We start from the raw sequence: 20,329 nt of genomic DNA on the forward strand, positions 1-20,329 counted from the left end.
GGTAACTGAAATGTCATTTTAGAAATAAAAACCTAGAGCATTTCATCCTTATCAGTATCACCCAAATAAAATAATCTCATGTTGCAACCCCACCTCCTCCCCACACACAATTTTTCTGCAATCCTTCTCCAATGAAACCTGTACATGTTGCAGGGAAACACAGATCTGATGTCCAGCTAAGAACCTCCTTCTGCACACACTGAGGCTTTGCCCCTTTATTTTCAGATTAGGGGCCTTCCCTTCTACAGCCTTCAGGAATGGCAGTTTTCATCTCAAGAGGCTTTCCTGAAATACCCTGGGAAAGGCTGTACCCAAGAGGTGCCAAACCAGGACCTCCTCAAACGGGTATGGCCACTTCCTCATCCTTGTCTGTCCTATTTGCTCCAGGGTTGTACATCCCCACCAGTTCAACCCAGCCAACTAGGGAAAGTGAAATAAATCAAGCTTACTGTTAGGTCATGCCTCCCCATGATTCCTCCTAGCTTAGTGGAATTTTTTGGCATGCTGAGGTGTGCTGGTCTCCCAGCTATGTTCATCTTGTACTACCAAAGTCAAAGCAGATGTTGATAAAGCTAGAGAGGAATGTCTGTCCCTGTGAATGAGCAAGGGCTGCACTTCAGTTTGAATACTAATAAGAGCTGTAGAGTAGAAAGATCCCCAAATACTGCTGTGCTGAATGATCCAGAGCACTAAGTTTGAACTTTTACAAAACCTTTGCACTCCTGCTTGTAAATCCCAACCAGGTTCTTCTAAGAACATCAGTCCCGAAAGATGTAATCTGGTTTCTGAACTTACACAACACAAGGGCTGAAAGAACAATAAAAGCTCTTTATGCCATCAGTTGCATAAAGCATTGGGGTCTTCAAGCTTCTTGAAGCTGTCCCAGAGTCTTTGCTTTCCTTTTTCAACATTAATTGGATTTTGATCTTACATACCTTGGGGAAAAGGGAGACAACAGAAAACATGACAAGATTAACTTTCCTAGATGTTTATACACTCAAAACCCCAAACCCTCTAGCAGACAAGCTTTGAATCAGATTTTAGGAAAATTATTCTGTATATAAAAGCTGCAAAGTGAAAATATCAGAATATTAACATTAGTTAACTCCTTAGCTTAAGCCCCTAAAACAAATAAGGCCAATGCCCAAGGCACATACCTGCCATTTTCTTTTTGCAGTTGCTTAAATTCTTAACAGCAGTAAACAAGTAAATTCAGAGTCAATGGAGAACTGCTTAGAATGGCAGGTAAAGGGGTAACAGGCACATGATCAAGGCTTCCTTCCAGCCAAAGGCACATCCCTGAGACCAGCTGGGGGTACAAATACTAAGCAGTGTCTCCCTTTGCACCTCCACCTTCTGTGGGGTTAAGGAATCAGTAGATGAGGAGAGAGACAGGTGTTGCTTTTCTCTGCAGTCTGAATGGAGACTGCCACTTTCTGAGCCCACACTGCAGAAAAAAAACACTTTGAAAAACATTCTTTGATCAATTAATACAATCCCTGATTAATGTTTTTCTTTCCCATTCTCAAGTCCAGTTAAAAACACAACTTTTCAGCAACTTTAGATCACTTCCTGACTGATTAAAATTATTTTTTCACCTGAAAAACAGTACCTTAGGCTTCTCTACCTCCTTCATACATCAACACCACACCACCTTCCCCCCCCCAAAAAAGAAGCCATGATGTAACACACATTGCATTTCTCCATCACAGTACCTGTTCCTCACAGTCTGGGTCTATGAGCACACCTGCACAAGCACCAGGAACTGAAGCAGTTTGGATTACACTGATCTGAGATCATCTGTTCTATAGGAACCACACTGTGCAGAGGGGCACTCACTCTACAGATTGCAGGAGGCAGCAGCCCCTGCAGCCTCACCCTTCATGTGCCCTCTGTGAACTCTGTACCCCAGGCAGGTTCCACAGCAGCAACACTGAGCAGTGCAGGCCAGTCAGTCTTAACGAAGACAAGTGCTACAAAAAGCATTTTCAGTTGGAGTAGGTGAGGGAGCTTTTTGATTTTAAAAGAGGCTGAGGGGTCTGTTTGGGTTTGCTAACTAGCCTGGGGTTCATTAGGGAGGGCTAAGTGATACACTAACTTGAAACCAGAGGGAAATGAACTGCAAAGAAACTTCCTCCATTTAACTAAATGCCACAAGGTGACCTGAACTCTGCAGTGTGATGAGATCTACCAAGCAGCTTGACAAACTCAAGGATTGGCACAGGAATCCTCACACCTCCAGGGAAAGACAAGTCAATGAAACCATTAATAGAGGGATCCATCTGCTGTCTTTAAATCCATGTCCAGTCCAAGGACTAAATACATGCACCCTCTTAAGAAATACTTGTAAATATCCAGATGCCAGAAGACTACTGCCAATGGTTTTGATTTTGAACACTACCTCCAGTGGCCAGGATCCTCATCACAAAGGGTTAGGACTGGTCTGGCAGTGAGAGAAACATGGCCTTAAAATCTAATTTTATTCTAATGACATTTTGGAGGTACCTTGTCCTTTGGAAAAGGGGCAAAATAAAAAAAAATAATAATTAAAAAAAAAAAAAAATAAAGCACAAGAATTAACATTTCATCATCACTTTCCCCCTCCCTCCACTCCAACACCAACAAGATTCTGCAGAGGCCTTGCCAGCATCTCACAGCTACTGCTCTTTCATACACTTTTGCTCCAAAGTAGTACAATCACTCCTAGGTCCTGTTCCACATGATGAAAGGGTGAGCCATGGCTGCAGATGGAATGCTTTTCATCACCTGAACAGTGTGCTTGAAAAACACAAGCAGCTGAAGTGCTCTCATCTTTTCAATTCTAGAGAACAGCACATCATCACCTTTTAGGTGTAAGTACTTCTGCTTAATATGCACATATTATGCAGTATTTAGCTTAATTAATCAGTTCATGACAACAGACTCAATTCTGAAGTTCACACTGCTACTATAATCCATGGCAAAATGAAAATCCAGGGATGCTTACAACAAGAAAATCCATTGACTAGTGCCAGCAATAGCAATGTTAAGAACACCTTCACCAAAATTAGTGCTCTGTCATATACTAAGGCAAGTATAGATGGATCCATCATCCTCAGTCTAGCACAGAACAAGGGAGAGTATGAATCATCTTAATTTACAGATGCAGAACAGGATTACAAAGTCATTACAAAGTGACTTGTTGTATCAGAAGCTTCAGGCTGTAAATTGGACTGTATCTCTCTGAGTGTAGCTCACTACCTGAACCACCAAGGCAAAGCAATCTTCCTCCCTGGTAAGGTACACAGTGATACATAAACACAAAGAATCTTATGTTGCAGTGCAAAAAATATGATCCCCTGGAAATGAAAGACTCTCAGTTTTCCTAGTGCAACCACTGGATGACAACAGATAATTTCTTATGATGTCACTGGAATACCACATCACTGAGCTGTTTTGAGAGAGGAGCTGTTGCCAAGTAGTGACAGCAATGACAGATGAAGCACTGGATTTCATGTTCTTGGCTCTTGTGCTGACTCTTTAGGCAGTTGAAGTAAAATCAAAAGGCACACACTTGCCACGCTCCTCCATTTAGTATGGACCTAGCTTTTCCAGTTCAAGGAGCAGAACTAATTCATACAGTGCTTTATGTACCAAGTCCATGGTTTTCTTTGATGCCACAATGGTAATAAACAAGAAAAGTGCAGTCAGATGAATGCTGAGGGCTGGAAGAGTGAGGATGCCAAATGTGTCCATCTCCAAATCAGTTAAAGAGCCTCAAAAGGAATTCTGGCAGCTGTGCATTTCAGACCAGACAGAAAGGGTATTGCAGAATTCCAAGCTTACCTCTGGAAAAGTAAGTGATCTGTATCAATCCCACAAAGTTTGAGGGTAAGTAGTAGGATGCTTTCTCCCAGGTGACAAAGGGTAACAATCAAGTATATAAAAACCAGCTGTAAAATTGTAATAGCCCAGGAAGGACACCATCTGTCAAAACTCATGGTGTAAACAGAGACAAAGAAAATGCCTTTATGATTTTGCAACTGATCAGAGAAGACAAGACTCCCACCCAAAAGCAGGTCATTTTTGTGAGTACTTGTATCAACAGCAGGAGATGGTGTCACAGTACAGCTGTCAGACAATACTCACAGACCTGCAGATCACAAGGCTTGTCTTAACTTAAAATACAATTTAGCAAAACAAAGACAGTAACAGAGATTAAAATTTTAATTTAAAACTTTGCCAACAAAAATTGATTACAAAAAGGGAAATTATCTGTACAAAATAAGAAAGGAGGTACTCATTTTAACAAGAGACTGCCATTATCAATGTGTGTGGGAGGACAAACAGCAGTTCAGGTCAAGTGACAAACAGAGAAACAAACAAACTGAGCTTGTAATATGGAATTCTATAGTGAATTTTCCATAAACAAAGTAAATTGACCTGAAGCAGCTCAAAAGTCAATCAAGGTTTATAAGAAGTCTATTTTCCTTGCAAACCTTTTCCTCTTAATTTAGAGAACATACCAGAAAGCAAGATCCCATGCAATGCAGTGGGCCAGTACAATGCCTTTTGCTGTGCTTTCTCTCACTCAAGCCTTCCTTTGGGCCTTCTGTGCAGAGATATTCTGCAGTTTGAGTGTGCCAGGGGTTTAACTGAGTCTATTGCATCTTCACTTAAAAGTTGGGTCCTGACTCAAAATGAAGACAAATGCTTTGCAGACTGTGCTATTCCTATGACTAAAACCACTCCTATCAAAATGATGATTTTCAGACTATTCAAGTCCACATCAAATAACAGCTGTTGGTAAATGATAACTCTGTATTTACAACACTGCACTCCTCTTTTCTACCTGCTGTTTTGCACAAAGAAAGAGACAAGAGCATCTTTAAAACTCATCACCAAACAGAAAAAAATGGCAGGTGATTTCTAAACTCCACGTTCTTGTGACACTTAAGCACACAGTGTGATCATTACCAGTTTTCTACATTTCTCCACAAGCCAAATCAACAAACTGAGTTGCAGTAAAGACATGGAACACACTTTTTTTTTTTAAATTTCCAGTCTAACTGCTTATTTTCCACTCAGCTTTGCATCACTTAGTATTTACAAGTTTTTACACCTTCAGAACCCAAGTTCAGTGAAGAAACAAAGTACTAACTAAATGTATCAGCCCAGATTCACTTCACCTACTTATAGTACCTGAGATACCTCAGTTGGGGCAGAACAGCTTTCTGTGCCCCACCTACCCAGTAAAACAACAGACAAATGCTAAAGGGCAATTCAGTCAGACTTGAAACTTATCCTAGTGATGATGCTCTTCCTCCTCCAACTATAAAACAAAAAGTGAGCAACTACAGTCTGACTTAGAAGTCTTGGCTATGCTTAGAGTAACTGTGTTCCTAGCTGAAGTGTTGGATTTATGTAAAACCTAAGCCTTACTTGCTCACTAGCAGCTCCCAGCTAGGGAGGTCAGGGGCAGTTGTCTTATAAGAATGCTGTGAGACATGCACGAGTCCTCCTTACAGCTGGGAAAACTGAGATAAGTAAGAAGTTTGCTCAAGAGCATGCAGTGAGTCAGTAGCAAGCTGGCATTACAGCTTCCTGGATCTTAGCCACGTGCTCTGCCCATGGGAACCCAGTGCAAGGAAAACTACTGTACAGAATCATTCCCTTTTCCATGTCAAAATTTCTACCAGAAAGAAGTACAATACTAATAAATAGTGTATGCAATTTCTTATTTGTCAGGAGTCCTGCAGTAACCTGTTATATTGTATCTTCACCCCGCAAAAGATTATTTCCAGCTTTGATTCTTAAACATCTTAAAGCTTTTAAGATAAAGCTGAAGATTCAGTTAAACAATGCTGCAGTCAGTACCCTTAACCAGAATGTTACATTTTCTAGTTTAAGCAGTATTTATGCTACCCAGTTTGGCAATAAAAGAGAAACCTTGAAGCCAAGAATTCAGATCTGAAGGGGAAAAAAATCATGCCAGATTTCAGTTTCACCAGAACAAGCCTTGTAACATGCCATGAAGAGTTCAGATTTCAATTCTGTGATTATGTTATTGCCATTTCAAATGAAAGTTCTCTAATCTTTAGCCTTGCCCAGCCCATGATGTAGCAGGTAGGACAAATGCTGCATGGCAAGAAACAGCTTTGCTCAAAACACAGCTCAATAATGGAAATGAGACATTTGCAATTTGTTTTATGAATGCAGCAGAAAGATGCCACTTAAATAATGTTTCCAAAGACCCTGGGACTTAAGCACAGCTATGGAAGAAGTCAGCTTCCTAAGCTTGGGGGTAGTTTGAGACATCTGCCTCACACCAGATTCTTACTTTACTGTGGTCAACAAAGCTTTTAACATACAGACAGAACACCACTAGCTTGTTCCATCACATTGTGGAACAGGACAGCCAATGGATCCTGTTGTGACAGACAATACTGTATAAAGAAGGCTTATTTTTAATGGCAGAATCACACTGGACACTACTGGCTAACCTGGAGCAACATCTACATTTTTTCCTTCTGGAGTTTTTAATTTGCTCTTGAAGCAGAAACATTCTTTCTTTCTAATCAGTTACATCCAAGAGTACTACAGAGAGCTCAGTTCTTAAGCAGGCTCTGCACCAGGAACAGTCGGTTCTACGTCCAATTGAAACTGAAGAGTTGCTGTTTTCCAAGGGCAGGAATTCTTCACTGGTCCCCTAGCCGGAAACCTTGGCCCCAGTTGTGTCTTCCACCACCCTGCTGATCTTCTGCAGCCCTTCTCATGCTGGCAGGGGGGACACCAAAGCCCGACACTCCTCCTCTCCTGTTTGGCAGCCAGCGGTAACTAGGACAAACCAGAGGAGGAGGAGTTAGAGGAACAGCTGTACCCTGTGAGTAAATGCCAAGGCTGTGCTTTCTGCTTTTCCATGCACTTCCTCCAAGCTGATAGACTTTGTAACAAAAACTGGCTTTTCCCAGTAGAACTTCAGAGAATTCTTTTCACAGTTAAGTCCCCAGCACACTGACACATGGAAATACTAGGAAACTTCCATCTCTGGAATGGGTATCAAGAGAATTGCACAGAACCCACAAGACTGAGGGCAGTTTCAGAGCTGTTACCACCTTGAGAGACATTTCTAAAAACAACTTTGTCTTCTAATCTTCATGGAAAATTAGGTTTACCAGATGGGCTTGCAAGCACAAAAATCAGAATATAAAGCTTCCCTATTCATTGAAACTGGTGCAGAAAGTATAAGTGTAATTCAACACTTTATGCTACAAAAAGGATTAACTGAGTTGCTAACTGGAGTTTGATAGAGGAGGAATATTTGCAGCCCAAAAGGATGCAGACAAGGGCAACTGAACTACAAACTTTGGCTTCTGATCACAGTATTTCAATGCCAAAACAATGAACATATCTCAGGAAAAAGCACTTCAAAAACCAAGAGTTGCATTGAGGGTAACTGAGGGTAACTGGTACAGACTCAGAAGCAGAATCGTTTATAGCCCTGAACAAGTCTACAACTGACTGTTATTGTTAAACATTGCTGAACTGGTAGTTACTGTAACAATACATGGGGATACAGAAAACAGATCATTTACAGTATATAGCTTATTTTATATACCATCTGATAATTGTTAGGGAGTTCTCTTAACTCAGTTCAATTCAGTAGCGAACTATGACATTTACTCTCACTCTTAGGAGTGGGTAAACACATAAGCCATTCCAAAAGGCAACAAAGAACTCTCACATGGGCCATTTACAAGTAACTCAACATTTTTAAGAATCACCAGCTCAGTTAATATGAGAGTCTGAAGAAGGCTGACTTAGCAAAGTATTTTACACTTTACAATGCCATCAAATAAACGTCTGGTCAACCATACAAAAAATTGGACCAAATAGTGAGGTAAAAAATTAAATTAGCTTACAGGAACTGGGGTGTGGACAGAAAATTCCTTCCTCCCAAATCCATTGGATATTTGAACATTAAGAAGAAATACAGGTGTCCAACCAGATTTCCTATCAGCTCATTGATGACTCTGTAAAGCAGAAGAAAAAGAATGGTTTCACATACTGTCTTCTCTGAAAATAAATGAGTGACAATCTTCTCTTCATCTGCTACCAGGCTTTGCCAGGGACGTGACACACAGAAAACTTCCCTTCCCTCAGCATTTTGCAGCCACTTCTTTAGAAGGGCCAATCTCCTGTGCTAACACATCAATAGTCTGTTCCACCCTCCCTTCCAATTCTTCTGTACATTCTGTATTGAAAACACAACTGAATACTTGTTTACATTGGGGAATTAGACCGTATAGTGATTAGTGCCCAAAACAATCACCTGCAGAGCTAGAGAAGTTACTGCTGTTTTCACTGGACAACCTGTCTCCTGCTGTACTGAACTGTTTTGTTCCCAGTTTTGTAAAAGCACTGCTGACTGGAGGCCCTTGACTATCTTCTGTCATGCATAGAAACAGCAGGTATCTAACTGCAAATAGTTTTCACAAGTGACAGATGAGTCAGTAGGAGGCACAGCCAGAAAAGGGAATTTGGTTTTGCTGCACTATCTCCTTCTTTTACAACTCAACCACAAACTTGTTATTGTCATTAATTACATTACAGCGGCACCAAGAGGCTCCAATCAATGCAGGTCCCCAATGAGGGAGCCCACACTGTGCACAGAGAGGATTTCTGCATCAGGGGATGTAGTTAAAAAACATACAAAAACAAGGGAGATAAAAAAATTCAACAAGTGCTAATATGCCATGCTGTGGGCTTATTGCCATTTTCCCTTGTTTAACAAATTGAAAAAAAGATCAGGTTGGACAAGTCTGTGAGGGAAAGAAGTAACAGCACTATCAGAGCCAAGCTAATTTTTTTTCTAAAAGCAGTAATAATGGCTGGTTCCAGGGGACAACATCTTTCTTGAGTGTGTGTTACTGTCTTAGTATGGAGAAGGAGAAGGCCTAATGCATAGAGTTAATAGAAAATACTCCAAACTCTCATTACTCTCCCCTCACCTACATTCTGTTCTCTAGTTCCCACATGCACATCTCCTCTTTGCTTTTATGTTAAATGACCACCACGTGATACTGAGCATTGAGTCAGATTCTAGTTTTAAGCTATTTTAATGTTACTCCTAAATTCAGCAGCAAGTTAAGTAGCTGTAAAAGCTTTTATAACTTCAAACTGGCCATATAAGTAAATACATACGATCCACCAATGATGTAGTTGAATCCCAGAATAACCCATGGAAGGTAACAAGCCTGAAAAAGAATGAAGTGGAGAGAGTAAGTACAAGTTAAGGATGTAAACCTTCTCTCAACTTCCCACTGCACTAATAAACATGATCATAATTTCAATGCTTTAGACATTACACAGGTCCTGATCTATTAACTTAAGCAGATTCAACCTAAAAAGGTTACTTCAAACTGAACCACTAACATTTTTAGACAAAACATACTCATTCAAACATTATAAACAAAAGTGCCTTTTGCAACCTATGTTCCACAGCAAGTTTGCATCTGGAACAAAGCCCTGAAGTTTTTGATTTTGAAAAGGTCTAGAAATGATCAAGAAAGTCTTCTCTAAAAGATCTGACAGATACAGCCAAAGTGACACAGAACAAAAAAACAATTTAAAATACCAACATTTTGTCACTACATTCAGATTTTATCCAGACTAATGTTTATCTGGAATTTTTTTCCTTCTTTTCAGAATGATGAATTGTCAGGACATCTTTGCAGTAGGGACACACTGAGTGATACCACATGGCAGACTATGAACTTTGTCTTTGCTGTATCTCAAGGAGTACTCTATGTCAGAGTACAGGATACCTTTAATAAGAGAAAACACATTTTGCCCCTCACCCACTACACATGCACTTTATGGACAGAAATCTTTCCAATATACTATCTGACATACCTTAAATCTTGTTCCAAACCAAAATGATACAATCATGTCTCTGTTCAGCTGGGCCCACACATAAAGTACTGACATGATGAGTGGAATCATCAGCAACTACAATATTTAGAAAAGAAAATGTTATCATTACTTTCACAGAAGCACAAGAAACTCAGGCAGGAGAAGCTGTGTTTCAGAAGTCATTTGTAAACATGGTACTTCACTTAAGACTTTACAGATTGCCCCAGAATCTTTTCCAATATATGCCCTGGATCTGTCCAAAAACTACTGGAGGAGGAGAATCTACTTGGTTATTCTTCTTTGCATAACCATGCCAAAGCCAAGGGCTCCAACCTGTGCCAAGTGAAGGAGCAGCTGCAGGGAACTCCTCTGCTTGTACCTACACCTACAGCAGTGAGCCCTGGACCTGTGCCACAATCATTTCAGGGCACTAACCCAAAAACTCTCATCTGGGCCAGGCTAACATGCCAGATGAAGTGCTATCCATCCAAGTGCCACCTGTGTCCCCATCCTCCTGAGAGCACCACAGGGGGAAGGTGCTCCAGCCAATCCCCATTTCAGGGTATCACGGGCAGCCCTGATAGAGCTTGGAATTAACCTGTGCTCCACGCCAGGAGCTGAGGTTCCTCCAAGCACTTCTTTACACAGCCTCTGTATTGGCTGATTGGACTATTTCTAGTGAAAGAAAGGCAAAGCACTGCTTTAGCTATCTGCCCATTTCTGCACCAGCAATATTTCCATGAACTGGCTGAATGTTGTAACCAGCTCCTGTATCTGGAAAAGAGGTTAAAACCCATCCCTCCAGGAGTGCTGCTACGTAACAGATTCCACATTAAAGCTGGCATCCTGACATCACTCCAGCCTTTCACAAGCCCTACAGTGCACTCTGACTCCCCACACAAGAACCTTAGGGTCTTTATTAAAACCCTTTTTCTTCTACTGAAAAAAGTAGTATTTAATATCTGAACACATTTGACTTAGGAATAGAGGTCTAGCTATCCTACTCTATCTTCTGAATTTCAACAGAGGCCACTCAGGACAAGTAAAACCCCCTTATCTTTCAGAAAAAACACACTTTTACATCAAAAATTGATTATTCTTTAATCAATAATTTGTATGCAAATAAAAAAAATAAGGATCCCTTTAAAAATATACAAATCAACACCATCAGTCTAAAATTTGCATAATGTGCGAGTAACTCTAGCATGCTTTTCAAAAATTTGTGCTATCTTCCCCACAGGAAAGTGTAAGTATCAAGTTATGGACAGCTCTTAACACAATTCACTCCAGACCAGAGATGCATAATCACTGGTTTTGTCTAACAGAGAGCCAAAGAAGTGATCTAATAAATGTTAAGATAATTCTTTATGGAATACTAGATATTGGTGCAGTCTTTAGGTGTTGGAAACAGATGAAGATGAGAATAGTAGACTGAAGACATGAAGTTATCTTACACTCTGTCGTGTTTAAAAAAAAAACACTTTTTCACCCTTAGTATTTGGGAAGATAAGAATTATTTCTCTGAAAGCAGTTCTTAAGACCACTATTTTAATCATTCCTGTGAGGAATGATTTTGTACTTCACAGTTCTGGTCTCAAACTGAAGCTGGAAGCTGTATTTTTCAAAAAAAAACAAAACAAAACAAAACAAAACAAAACAAAACAAAAAAAAAAAAAAAACAAAAACAAAAACACCAAACCAACCTTCTGTTGGCAATTAAAAGCCACCCTGAATTAAATTTGAGAAGATTAAAAACCCAAGAATCATTCTTAAATAGAAAAATAAGAAAGCAGATCCACATTCATTAAGAGAACTAGTGCATAGGTGACATCTTGTGTCCATTTTAGTAAAAGTCTGAGTACTTCCTGACTGCATCAAGACAGTTTTTACTTCTTAGCTCCCTAACTAGTTTAGGTGTGGCAGTCAGATCCAAGCTTAATGCCTTCAACTGAGGCCAACCCAATCTGAAAAATTAACAATACACACAGAGCAGCCCATTCTGATATCATCTGAACAGCCTAGCTTAACTATGTTCTGCAGCTAAGTCAATAATGCTCTCTATGAAGTCATTAAGTAGTCATAACGTTTTGTACAATTATTATCTAAGAAACTGCACCACACTTACCTGCATGTCCATTACCAAGCCAGTTATCTGTCACCACACCATGAAGGAAAATGCAGAGAAGCTTGACAGACAACAACAATAAAAAGTTGCAGACACATGGAACAAATATGCAAAGATCTTTAATATCTAAAATTAATACTACACTCTTTTAGGTGAAAATTTCCAGTGATCTAGAGATGTGCAAACTTTGTTTCAATAACTGCTTTTTGGCAGCCTTTCAAGTTCCCACCTCAAGTCATTGCCCTGAGGGCTGATGGGTGCACTGGCTTTTCCTCCCTGATGACACTGGTTAGCTACAGACTCAATCAGTCCTTGCATAAGGACACATTAAAGTTTAACAACTGGATTCTTTCATTAGTTTAACACTGACATTTTGGTTTTATAACTAAAGAAATACCAGGTCATTAAAAATACCAATATATTGCCAATGAGTCATAGAAAAGAAGCAATTTCTGAAAGTCCATCAATGCAGGTTTTTAATACTCTTCTCCCACCTTGGAGCTCAAAGAATCTGTTGTAGTAACTGCTGAGTAGAAATAATCTCTGAATTATTTTAATATGATCAGGATGCTTTTAACAGTTCATAAACACATATAAAATGACACCCAGCATTTCCCTATATCATGCATCCATGTTGGTCCTTACATCACACAGGGAACAAGCAACTAAAAACTTTTAAATGAACAGTCACAATTACATTAATTAAATGCTCACAGCCAACAGCCTGCAATCATAAAGAAAACTTTACAACAACATAACTAAATGCACCTGGTTACAGCTGTGGCTCGACAGGACTAGCAGGAATAGCAATTCTGTCCACATAGTGGAATGCAACTAGAGATAATGCACTGATAAAGCATTTCTACACACCAGCTCTCCTGGCTGAATATGGCTCACACCAATGTCACTGCTCCCTTTCTCCACCTGCTATGCCACTGCAAATTGCTACAAGGAGGCAGCAACAGCACAGACAGAATGGGAGCATCTCCAAGGATGGAGGTTCCACACCCTCTCCTGCCAATCACACCAGTGCTTCACTGCCCTTACAGTGAAAACGGGCCTTCTTACATTTAAATGGAATTTTCTGTGCTTCATTTTGTGCAATTGGGTGTACAGCTCCAGATCCCTTAGCACAGAAAAGACATGCACCTGTTGGAGTGGGACCAGACAGATTACTGGAGGAATGGAACACCTTTCTTCTAGAGAAAGGCTGAGAGAGTTGGGGGACAAACTTTTTAGAAGGGTCTTTTGCAATTGCAAAAGTGGTAATGGTTTAAACTAAAAAAGGATTGATTCAGACTAGGTATAACAAAGAAATTTTTTATTATGAGGGTGGTGAAACACTGGCACAGGTTACCCAGAGAGATGGAGGATGCTCCACCCCTAAAAACATTCAAGGTCAGGTTAAACGGGGCTCTGAACAACCTGACTCAGTTGAAGGTGTCCCTGCTCACTGCAGGGGGGTTGATAATCTTTCAAGGTCCCTTCCAATACAAACTACTGTATGATTCTACAACAACATCCCAGGCTGCACAATCCCAGCTCTCACAGCCTCTCACATGACACATGCTTCAACCCTTTAATCATCTTCAAGACCCTTCACTGGACTCTCTCCAGCATGTCCATGTCTCCCTTGGACTTGGGAACCCAGAGCTGGGTGCAGCCCCCATACATCTCTCAACTGCTGAGCAGAGAGGAGCAATCACCTGCTGGCAATCCTCTGCCTAGGGCAGCCCAGGAGGCTGGTGGCCACTTCTGCCAAAATGGCACATTGCTGGTGTGTGATCAACTTTGTGTCCAGCAGGACACCTAGTGTGGAGAATGCAACAACCCAGGGCCTTTTCTGCAAGATGCTTTGCTTTGGCAGTCCCTGGTCTGTCCTGGTCCCTGAGGCTCTTCCCTGCCAAGAGCAGGACTCTGCACTACCCTTTGCTGAGCTTCATTCCTGGCCAGTTCATTTATCCAGCCTCTAAAGATCCCTCTGAATGGTGGCAAACCACCTGGTCTATCAACAACTCCTCCCCGTTTTGCATTCAAGATCTGAAAGAAAATTCAGGTGGTACAGCACAGCTCACAGAAATATTTCCCAGCATTCCCAAACCAACAAGCCCAGTTCTTCAGGAAGTTGTCTCAGTGAAGATATCACAATGCAGCTTTCCCAGACTCAGATGACTTGTACCCAGCAGGTAAAGTTGTCCATGAATTTCAGGGAATGGCATTGATCTGCAAGTGGCAGCTTGAACACACTGAATGCAGTGCTAGCCCACACAAGAGCAGCTCAGCAAAGCAGCCCAGGCAGCACCAGGGACACTCACCCAGCACATGCTCAGCTCTGTGTAGGCAGAGCTCAAGTCCTCACACTGCACACTGGTGTGAGCACGTTATTAAATGTTCTCCCTGCAAGTCACTCACTACCTTTTCAGGAAGCAAAACACACTTAAAAACTCTATAAACTTGCCTGGGAACATTTGCTACATTTTAAAACTGTTCCTTGATAAAACCTGGTCTTTGAAAATATTTCAGGCAAAAACAGGAGAACCAAAATATTTCTCAACGTTTGATGATGAGAAGGATACAACAATGCAGATCCAGTTAAACAGGAGCATGAACATGTAATCTGCTGGCCTTCCATCAAAAGCCCCTGAAAATAAAAAGAATCATTATGCAAGGCACTGAAATTCTGATTAAATATTAGGACTACTTTTTCAGTCTAAGAAAGCTCAGTTAATAACAGTTGCTTTGCATGCAGTCTGTGGTCTACAATTATTTTTTTTTAATTTTAAAAAGCCTTAGAATAGCACTCCTACAGACTGAAAAATAAGACATTCAGCCTACTGCACTGGAGCACAAGCAGTGTCTATCCTTAAAAAAGAACACATCGACTCTGGAGATGAGTAGTTTTAACTACAGAAGACTTCAAAAATGGAGTTGGACCACACAGTTCATATGAAACTGTGGGTTAGAAGCACAGAATAAGGAAGTACATGTGCACAGCAAAAGCAGAAATACCAAGTTTAATGACTGAGTCATGTGAAAACCAGCCCTTAGTTAGGCAAATTGCATCTTCTTTGCATCATCTCATCAGACTCAAGAGATGCAATGGTTTTTATACTCCAGAAAAAAATAGCACACATGAAAAGGAGGGTACACATGTGCAGCACATTCTGTTTCTTCTAAGCTACACTGCTTGTCTAATTCACCACTTCAGATATGTGTCAATTTTTCTCAGGACACTAGAAACAAAAATAATAGAGTAACCATTCCCTGCAGGTCATATTAAATTAAATGATCTTCAGATGCTCAATTGAGTTTGTGACCTGACAGAGACAAGGACTAAAAAGTAACCCCCTAGCAACTCCCTGCAAACATGAAAAGCTGAGGCTCTCACTCCTGCTAAATGGGGCAAAAGGCTGACAGAGACCTCAGCATCCATGCAAGACTCCCATCAACCTTCATATAAACCCAGGCAGGAAGGGAAAGCCTGAAAATATTGCTGAAAAAGATCCAGATCAGTGGGGGTGAAACATAGTGACAGCAGGAATGACAGGGACACACAAAGCATATCAAGGACAACCTGAATTACATGCTCCTAATAAAACATCAAAATGCCTAGAAGGAATGCCACAGCTTAATGTGAGCACTGCACAGCTTCATACAAATATTCTTAAAGGAAGAAAATCTACTTTTAAGCATGAGTTTTTTAGAACAACTTATGTAAAAAGAAATTATACTAGAATACCAATTTTATTAAGTTCAGCCATGCAAATTGCACGACAAGAAAAAAAATGCTTTGAAAAATATATCAGAAAGTTTTACAGTTATAAAACTACAGAAACTGAAGGTTTTTTTTCCTACTGTTGCCATACAACAAATAAAAACACATAAAGAGAAGAAGCTGACTAAGGCTATAGAAATGCCAGCTCAGGAATCCTTCCAAAACAAGAAGAAATCAAAGCTATTATCACTCTTCTAAATTATTTTTCTTCTCATTATCTACAAGATTGCTAGTGAAAATATTAGACAAACCATTTAACTTGACTTTTCTGATGAATATCTAAGCAAACTGGACTACAACCTGCCAGAAAGCTCAGCACAGGTATGGAGTGAGCTCTACCCCATGGTCCTTCTGTGAGGCCTGGGGTATAATCCACTCATCAGGGAAGAGCTGCAGACCCATAATCTCATAATTCATACAGATGGGGAGTGAACTCTGCATATTCTGCTTACTCTGCTGATATTTGTTATGCTCTCCTCCAACCAAAGCAAAACAAAAACACATCAATCTCCCTTTCCTTTGGAAGTTACAGGTCAGCCTGTTAGGAAAGCACAAGCACAGTACAAAGCCATAGGGATATTCCTGACAGCTAAATTTGAAGCTGGCAGGCAGCAGCAGCATATCTCAAAAACCATGCACAATGCTGAAAATAGAAGTTTCCCTTTCTCAGTTTCACAGACAAAAGGAGGCATAGACCAACGTGGACTTTCACCTGTAAACATTATCAGCAACTTATACACCTTCCAACTACAGAAGGATTCAGGCCTTTTTCACAGAAAGAAGGGCCAATCTAATCAAGAACTTCACTTATACCCAGAAAAATGACTGTAATAAAAAAGATGCATTGGTTCAAATAACACAGATGATTCCCAGTTTCAAAATCTGGATCTGTTGTACAGCAGAAATGTACTTCCTATCATGAGACTGATGCCACAGCACAGACAAGTTGAGCATTTTATAAGTACAACTACAAGCAGTGAGCTCTTTTAGTTTGCATAATTAACCAGGAACTTTTACTACATCCACCTTTGCCCAGGCAGAACTGCCAGCCCTCTCATGTGCTCATAAACTACTGCAGAAAGGCTCAAAAGGAAGCAGGAACCATTTCTAGCTATTAAACTAGTACTTAACTTTCCCTAAGAAAACAACCAAATACAATCTGGCACCACTCCTCCCTCTCACTGATACTCTTTTTAAGATTTAAATGTGATTCCACAATACTGCCTGGATGGCAGGTCTACCAGGGATCTCTTCTCTCTCCTGGGACTTCCCAAACATCATCTTCCTATGCATTCCCCTTTAAACCATCAGTTCTAGGACTCCATTAGAGTTATACTGAAATTCTTGTTCACAAAGGCTTTCAAAAGGAGTCTGGCTTTGTAAATACTTTAATTATTTATGTCAATTGAACGAATTTTTGTTTAGCTTTAATGAACTGGGCAGTGCAAAAGGAAACCAGTTTTGAAGCTACCTTGTACCAACAATCCCTTTTTTTGAAGGAAATTATCTACTATTTGATCTCTTTTTTTTCACTAAATTTTTCCCCTTAAGTGAAAAGCCTTCTAGTCTCTTAACTTTTCCACATATCTCTTAGGAAGAGGCATCTCTCAATTCAACACAGACAACAGAATACCATAAATAAGCATCCCTATTAAAACAAGAAAAAAAAAAAGCTATTTTCTCTCAATGGATAAACCCACATTATGCCCTGTCACCCTTCTGTGATAAAAAACATCAGATACAAAAAAAACAGAGGTAAACATAATCTTTTAATCTGTCTCACTCACTTCCTTAAATCCAGTAACTAAAAGCACCAGGCCCTCCTACTAAAACAAGTATCAAGTTCAGATCCCAAAAGGCCAAAAAGAAGCAGCCAGCCACAGAAAATCAGTTTTCAGAGCAGTTTCACATTGACCAACATAAGCTGGCACAGAGAAGAGCCATAAGCTCCAGGCAGGGTTCACCAGGTGCAGACAATTTAATGGTCAACATACCTGTTTCTAATCGTGATGAATATTGATACAAGAAATATAAATTCACCAAGTAGAGAAATCCTGTTCCAGGTCCCACTGGGAAGAAGAAAGTTGCTGTTATGGGCCGCCAGATCTGTCCAGATCAAAAGAGAAAGATATATTTATAAACTGCAGAATGAACTCACATGCACAGGCTTTTAATTTACATTCATTACTTGATAATGAATGAAAACTTGGAACATCAAGAAGAAGATTAGAAATAGTCCAAGTATTGATTGTTGCTGCTTCAGCAGCTTTTATATTTGTGGCTTTTTTCAATCCAGTAAGCAAAGCTATTAAGTCTACACCAGAAATAACACACAACTTTCCAAACTGCTTTCCATCACATCTTTGCAGTAGTGAACCTCTAATGCAGTGCAAAAGAGACTCACTGGCAAGGATGCTACCCTGTTTAAAAGACAGCCATACAAAACCCATTCTTCCCTGATGAGCAGAGGCCAAGGAACTCACAGCCTTTAGTGTACCATTCCAGACAGCATGTGCTACTCTGAGCATTTGGGATCTGCCCTGGGACAGACTCCCAGCTATGAATACTGGGCATAGCCAACTGCATGGCAGCACACAACACAGACAGATGATGTCTGATCACTCATGAACGAGCTCTTTAAGCAGCAACATTTCCAAACTGAGTATTAGGATCCTGAACATAACAGTTCAAGGAGGAATAACAGAATTACAGGAAAAACCAGTCATTTATGCTACTTAATTTTGGGAACAATACATGAATCAAGGCACAGAAAGGGCCATGGCTTTAATTTATTTTTAATTCGGTAAAGATATAATGAGAAATTTAAAAATGGAAATCTCTTTGTTTTCAGTTCCTCCAATGAGTGCTCTCCCCCAACACTGAACCTGTAACATCACAGTGCAAGGAAAACTATGTCCAGTTTGAGACTACTTTTGATATTGCTACTGCACCCAGAAACACTGCATGTCTGACACCTCAAGGCATTAGCTGTTAGTTTACATGGACCATACCTAAGCACAGAAGCTGACAATCCCAAACAGAAGCTTTTTTCAAATTCCAAACCAGAAGGTGCATTAAGATCCACTCCGTTACAGAACCACAGAATAGGTCATGTTAAAATGGACCACCGTGGGTGGATCTGGGCCAACCGCCCTGCTCAAGCAGTCATTCTAGAGCACATGACACAGGATTGCATTCAGACAGTTCTTGAATAACTCCAATGAGGGAGGTTCCACAGTCTCCTTGATCAGTCGGTTCCAGTGCATGGTCACCAAGTACATGTGGAACTTCCCATGCATCAGTTTCTTCCCACTGGGATTTGTCCATCCTCTGTCACCACCCTTCTGATACTGAACTGATGAGGTCCCCTCGCAGTCCCGTCTCCTCGTGGCTGAGCAGGCCCAGCTCCCTCGGCCATTTCTCAGTACAGAGATGCTCCAGATCCTTGATCACCTTTACTGCCCCCAGCTGTACCTGCCCCAGGAGCTCCATGTCTCTTTTGTAGCTCTGCATCAAAATCTCCAGGCCAGCTGCAGCCTGGGATGTTTGCACACCCTGTAAGCCCGAAGTTACAGCTCCCAAAGACACGGCCACACGATGACACAGAGCTGGGCAAGTCACCGTAGCCACAGCCGCAAAGCTCCTTGACACAACAACCAGCGCCCACCAGAACAACTCCCACAAAAAAAATGTAGGGAAAAACACACCAGAATGAGGCACAAGACGAATTACAGCGCTGCCAGGGATAACAGCCCCTTCTGTCACCCTGGCAGGACGCGCAGCCCGTCGCCGCGGTGGGGGCCCTGGGCCTGAGGGCAGAGCACGGGGCCCAGCCGCAGGCCTGTGCAGGCTGAGCGGGAAGGCGGCTCCACCCCCGCCAGAGGGGCTCTGGTCACTCCGGGCTCTGTCTCGGTGCTCGGCGCCTCCAGCGAGGCCGCGGAGCCGGGGGAGCGGCCGGCCCTGCGCGCAGCCCCAGCGAGGCCCCGCAGCGCGGCCATGCACTACAACTCCCAGAAGGCCAAGCGCGCAGCGAGTCACTGCGAGCTACTGTGCGGGCGCCGCGGGGCACGCCGGGAGCGGTAGTGCGGGCCATACCTGGAAACGGTGGATAAAGGCGTCAGGCCAGAGGAAAAGGTTGACGGGGCTGACGAGGCCCAGCTTGCCCACGAGCGGCACCGCGATGGAGCCGGCGAACCAGTAACGCGTGATCAGAGGGATACTTCGGAACCAGTCCCCCAGGTCCGACATGCTGCAGCTGCGCCTGGCCGCCGCCGAGGCTTCGCCACGAACCGGCCCCTGAAGAAGAGACAAGACGAAGGCTCAGCCGCTCCTACCGCCCGGTCACGGAGGTGCCCGAGCCAGACGTGGCGCCACCGAATTCGGCCGAGCCGCCGCCGCCGCTTCCGGCCCCGCCCCGGCGGCCGGGAGCCCCGCCCCGGGGGCGGAGCGGGGGGCGAGCCGCCGCTGGCGGGCGGCGGGACTGTCGGGTCAGCGTTCCCTTTCCTGAGGGGCGCTTGTAATGCGGCGGCACAGGA

General features: G+C 42.0%; 1 protein-coding gene across 1 annotated transcript; it reads right to left on the reverse strand.

Annotated features, from left to right (window-relative positions):
• Window positions 1-4,188: 4,188 nt before the first annotated feature.
• On the reverse strand, window positions 4,189-20,221 carry DERL1 (derlin 1). The gene is made up of 8 exons (XM_079299803.1): window positions 19,890-20,221; window positions 17,789-17,900; window positions 14,596-14,660; window positions 12,020-12,046; window positions 9,895-9,990; window positions 9,184-9,236; window positions 7,902-8,012; window positions 4,189-6,816 (listed from the first exon to the last, which is right to left on the reverse strand). The coding sequence occupies exons 1-8, from the start codon at window positions 20,040-20,042 to the stop codon at window positions 6,678-6,680; spliced, it is 756 nt and encodes a 251-aa protein (XP_079155929.1). The 5' UTR covers window positions 20,043-20,221; the 3' UTR covers window positions 4,189-6,677.
• Between the last annotated feature and the right edge of the window lie 108 nt (window positions 20,222-20,329).

Source organism: Erithacus rubecula (genome assembly GCF_903797595.1).
Source record: "Erithacus rubecula genome assembly, chromosome: 3".
Classification (NCBI taxonomy): Eukaryota; Metazoa; Chordata; class Aves; order Passeriformes; family Muscicapidae; genus Erithacus; species Erithacus rubecula.

Bases quoted from the DNA above. Each gene is read 5' to 3' on its own strand.
- DERL1 (XM_079299803.1), bottom strand. From the start codon at position 20,042: ATGTCGGACCTGGGGGACTGGTTCCGAAGTATCCCTCTGATCACGCGT. The intron at 14,661-17,788 runs GTATGTTGACCA...TTTTATTTTCAG, and splicing joins TTCATCACGATTAGAAACAG to GGGCTTTTGATGGAAGGCCA. The intron at 6,817-7,901 runs GTAAGCTAATTT...GGTTTGTCCTAG, and splicing joins CTGTCCACACCCCAGTTCCT to TTACCGCTGGCTGCCAAACA.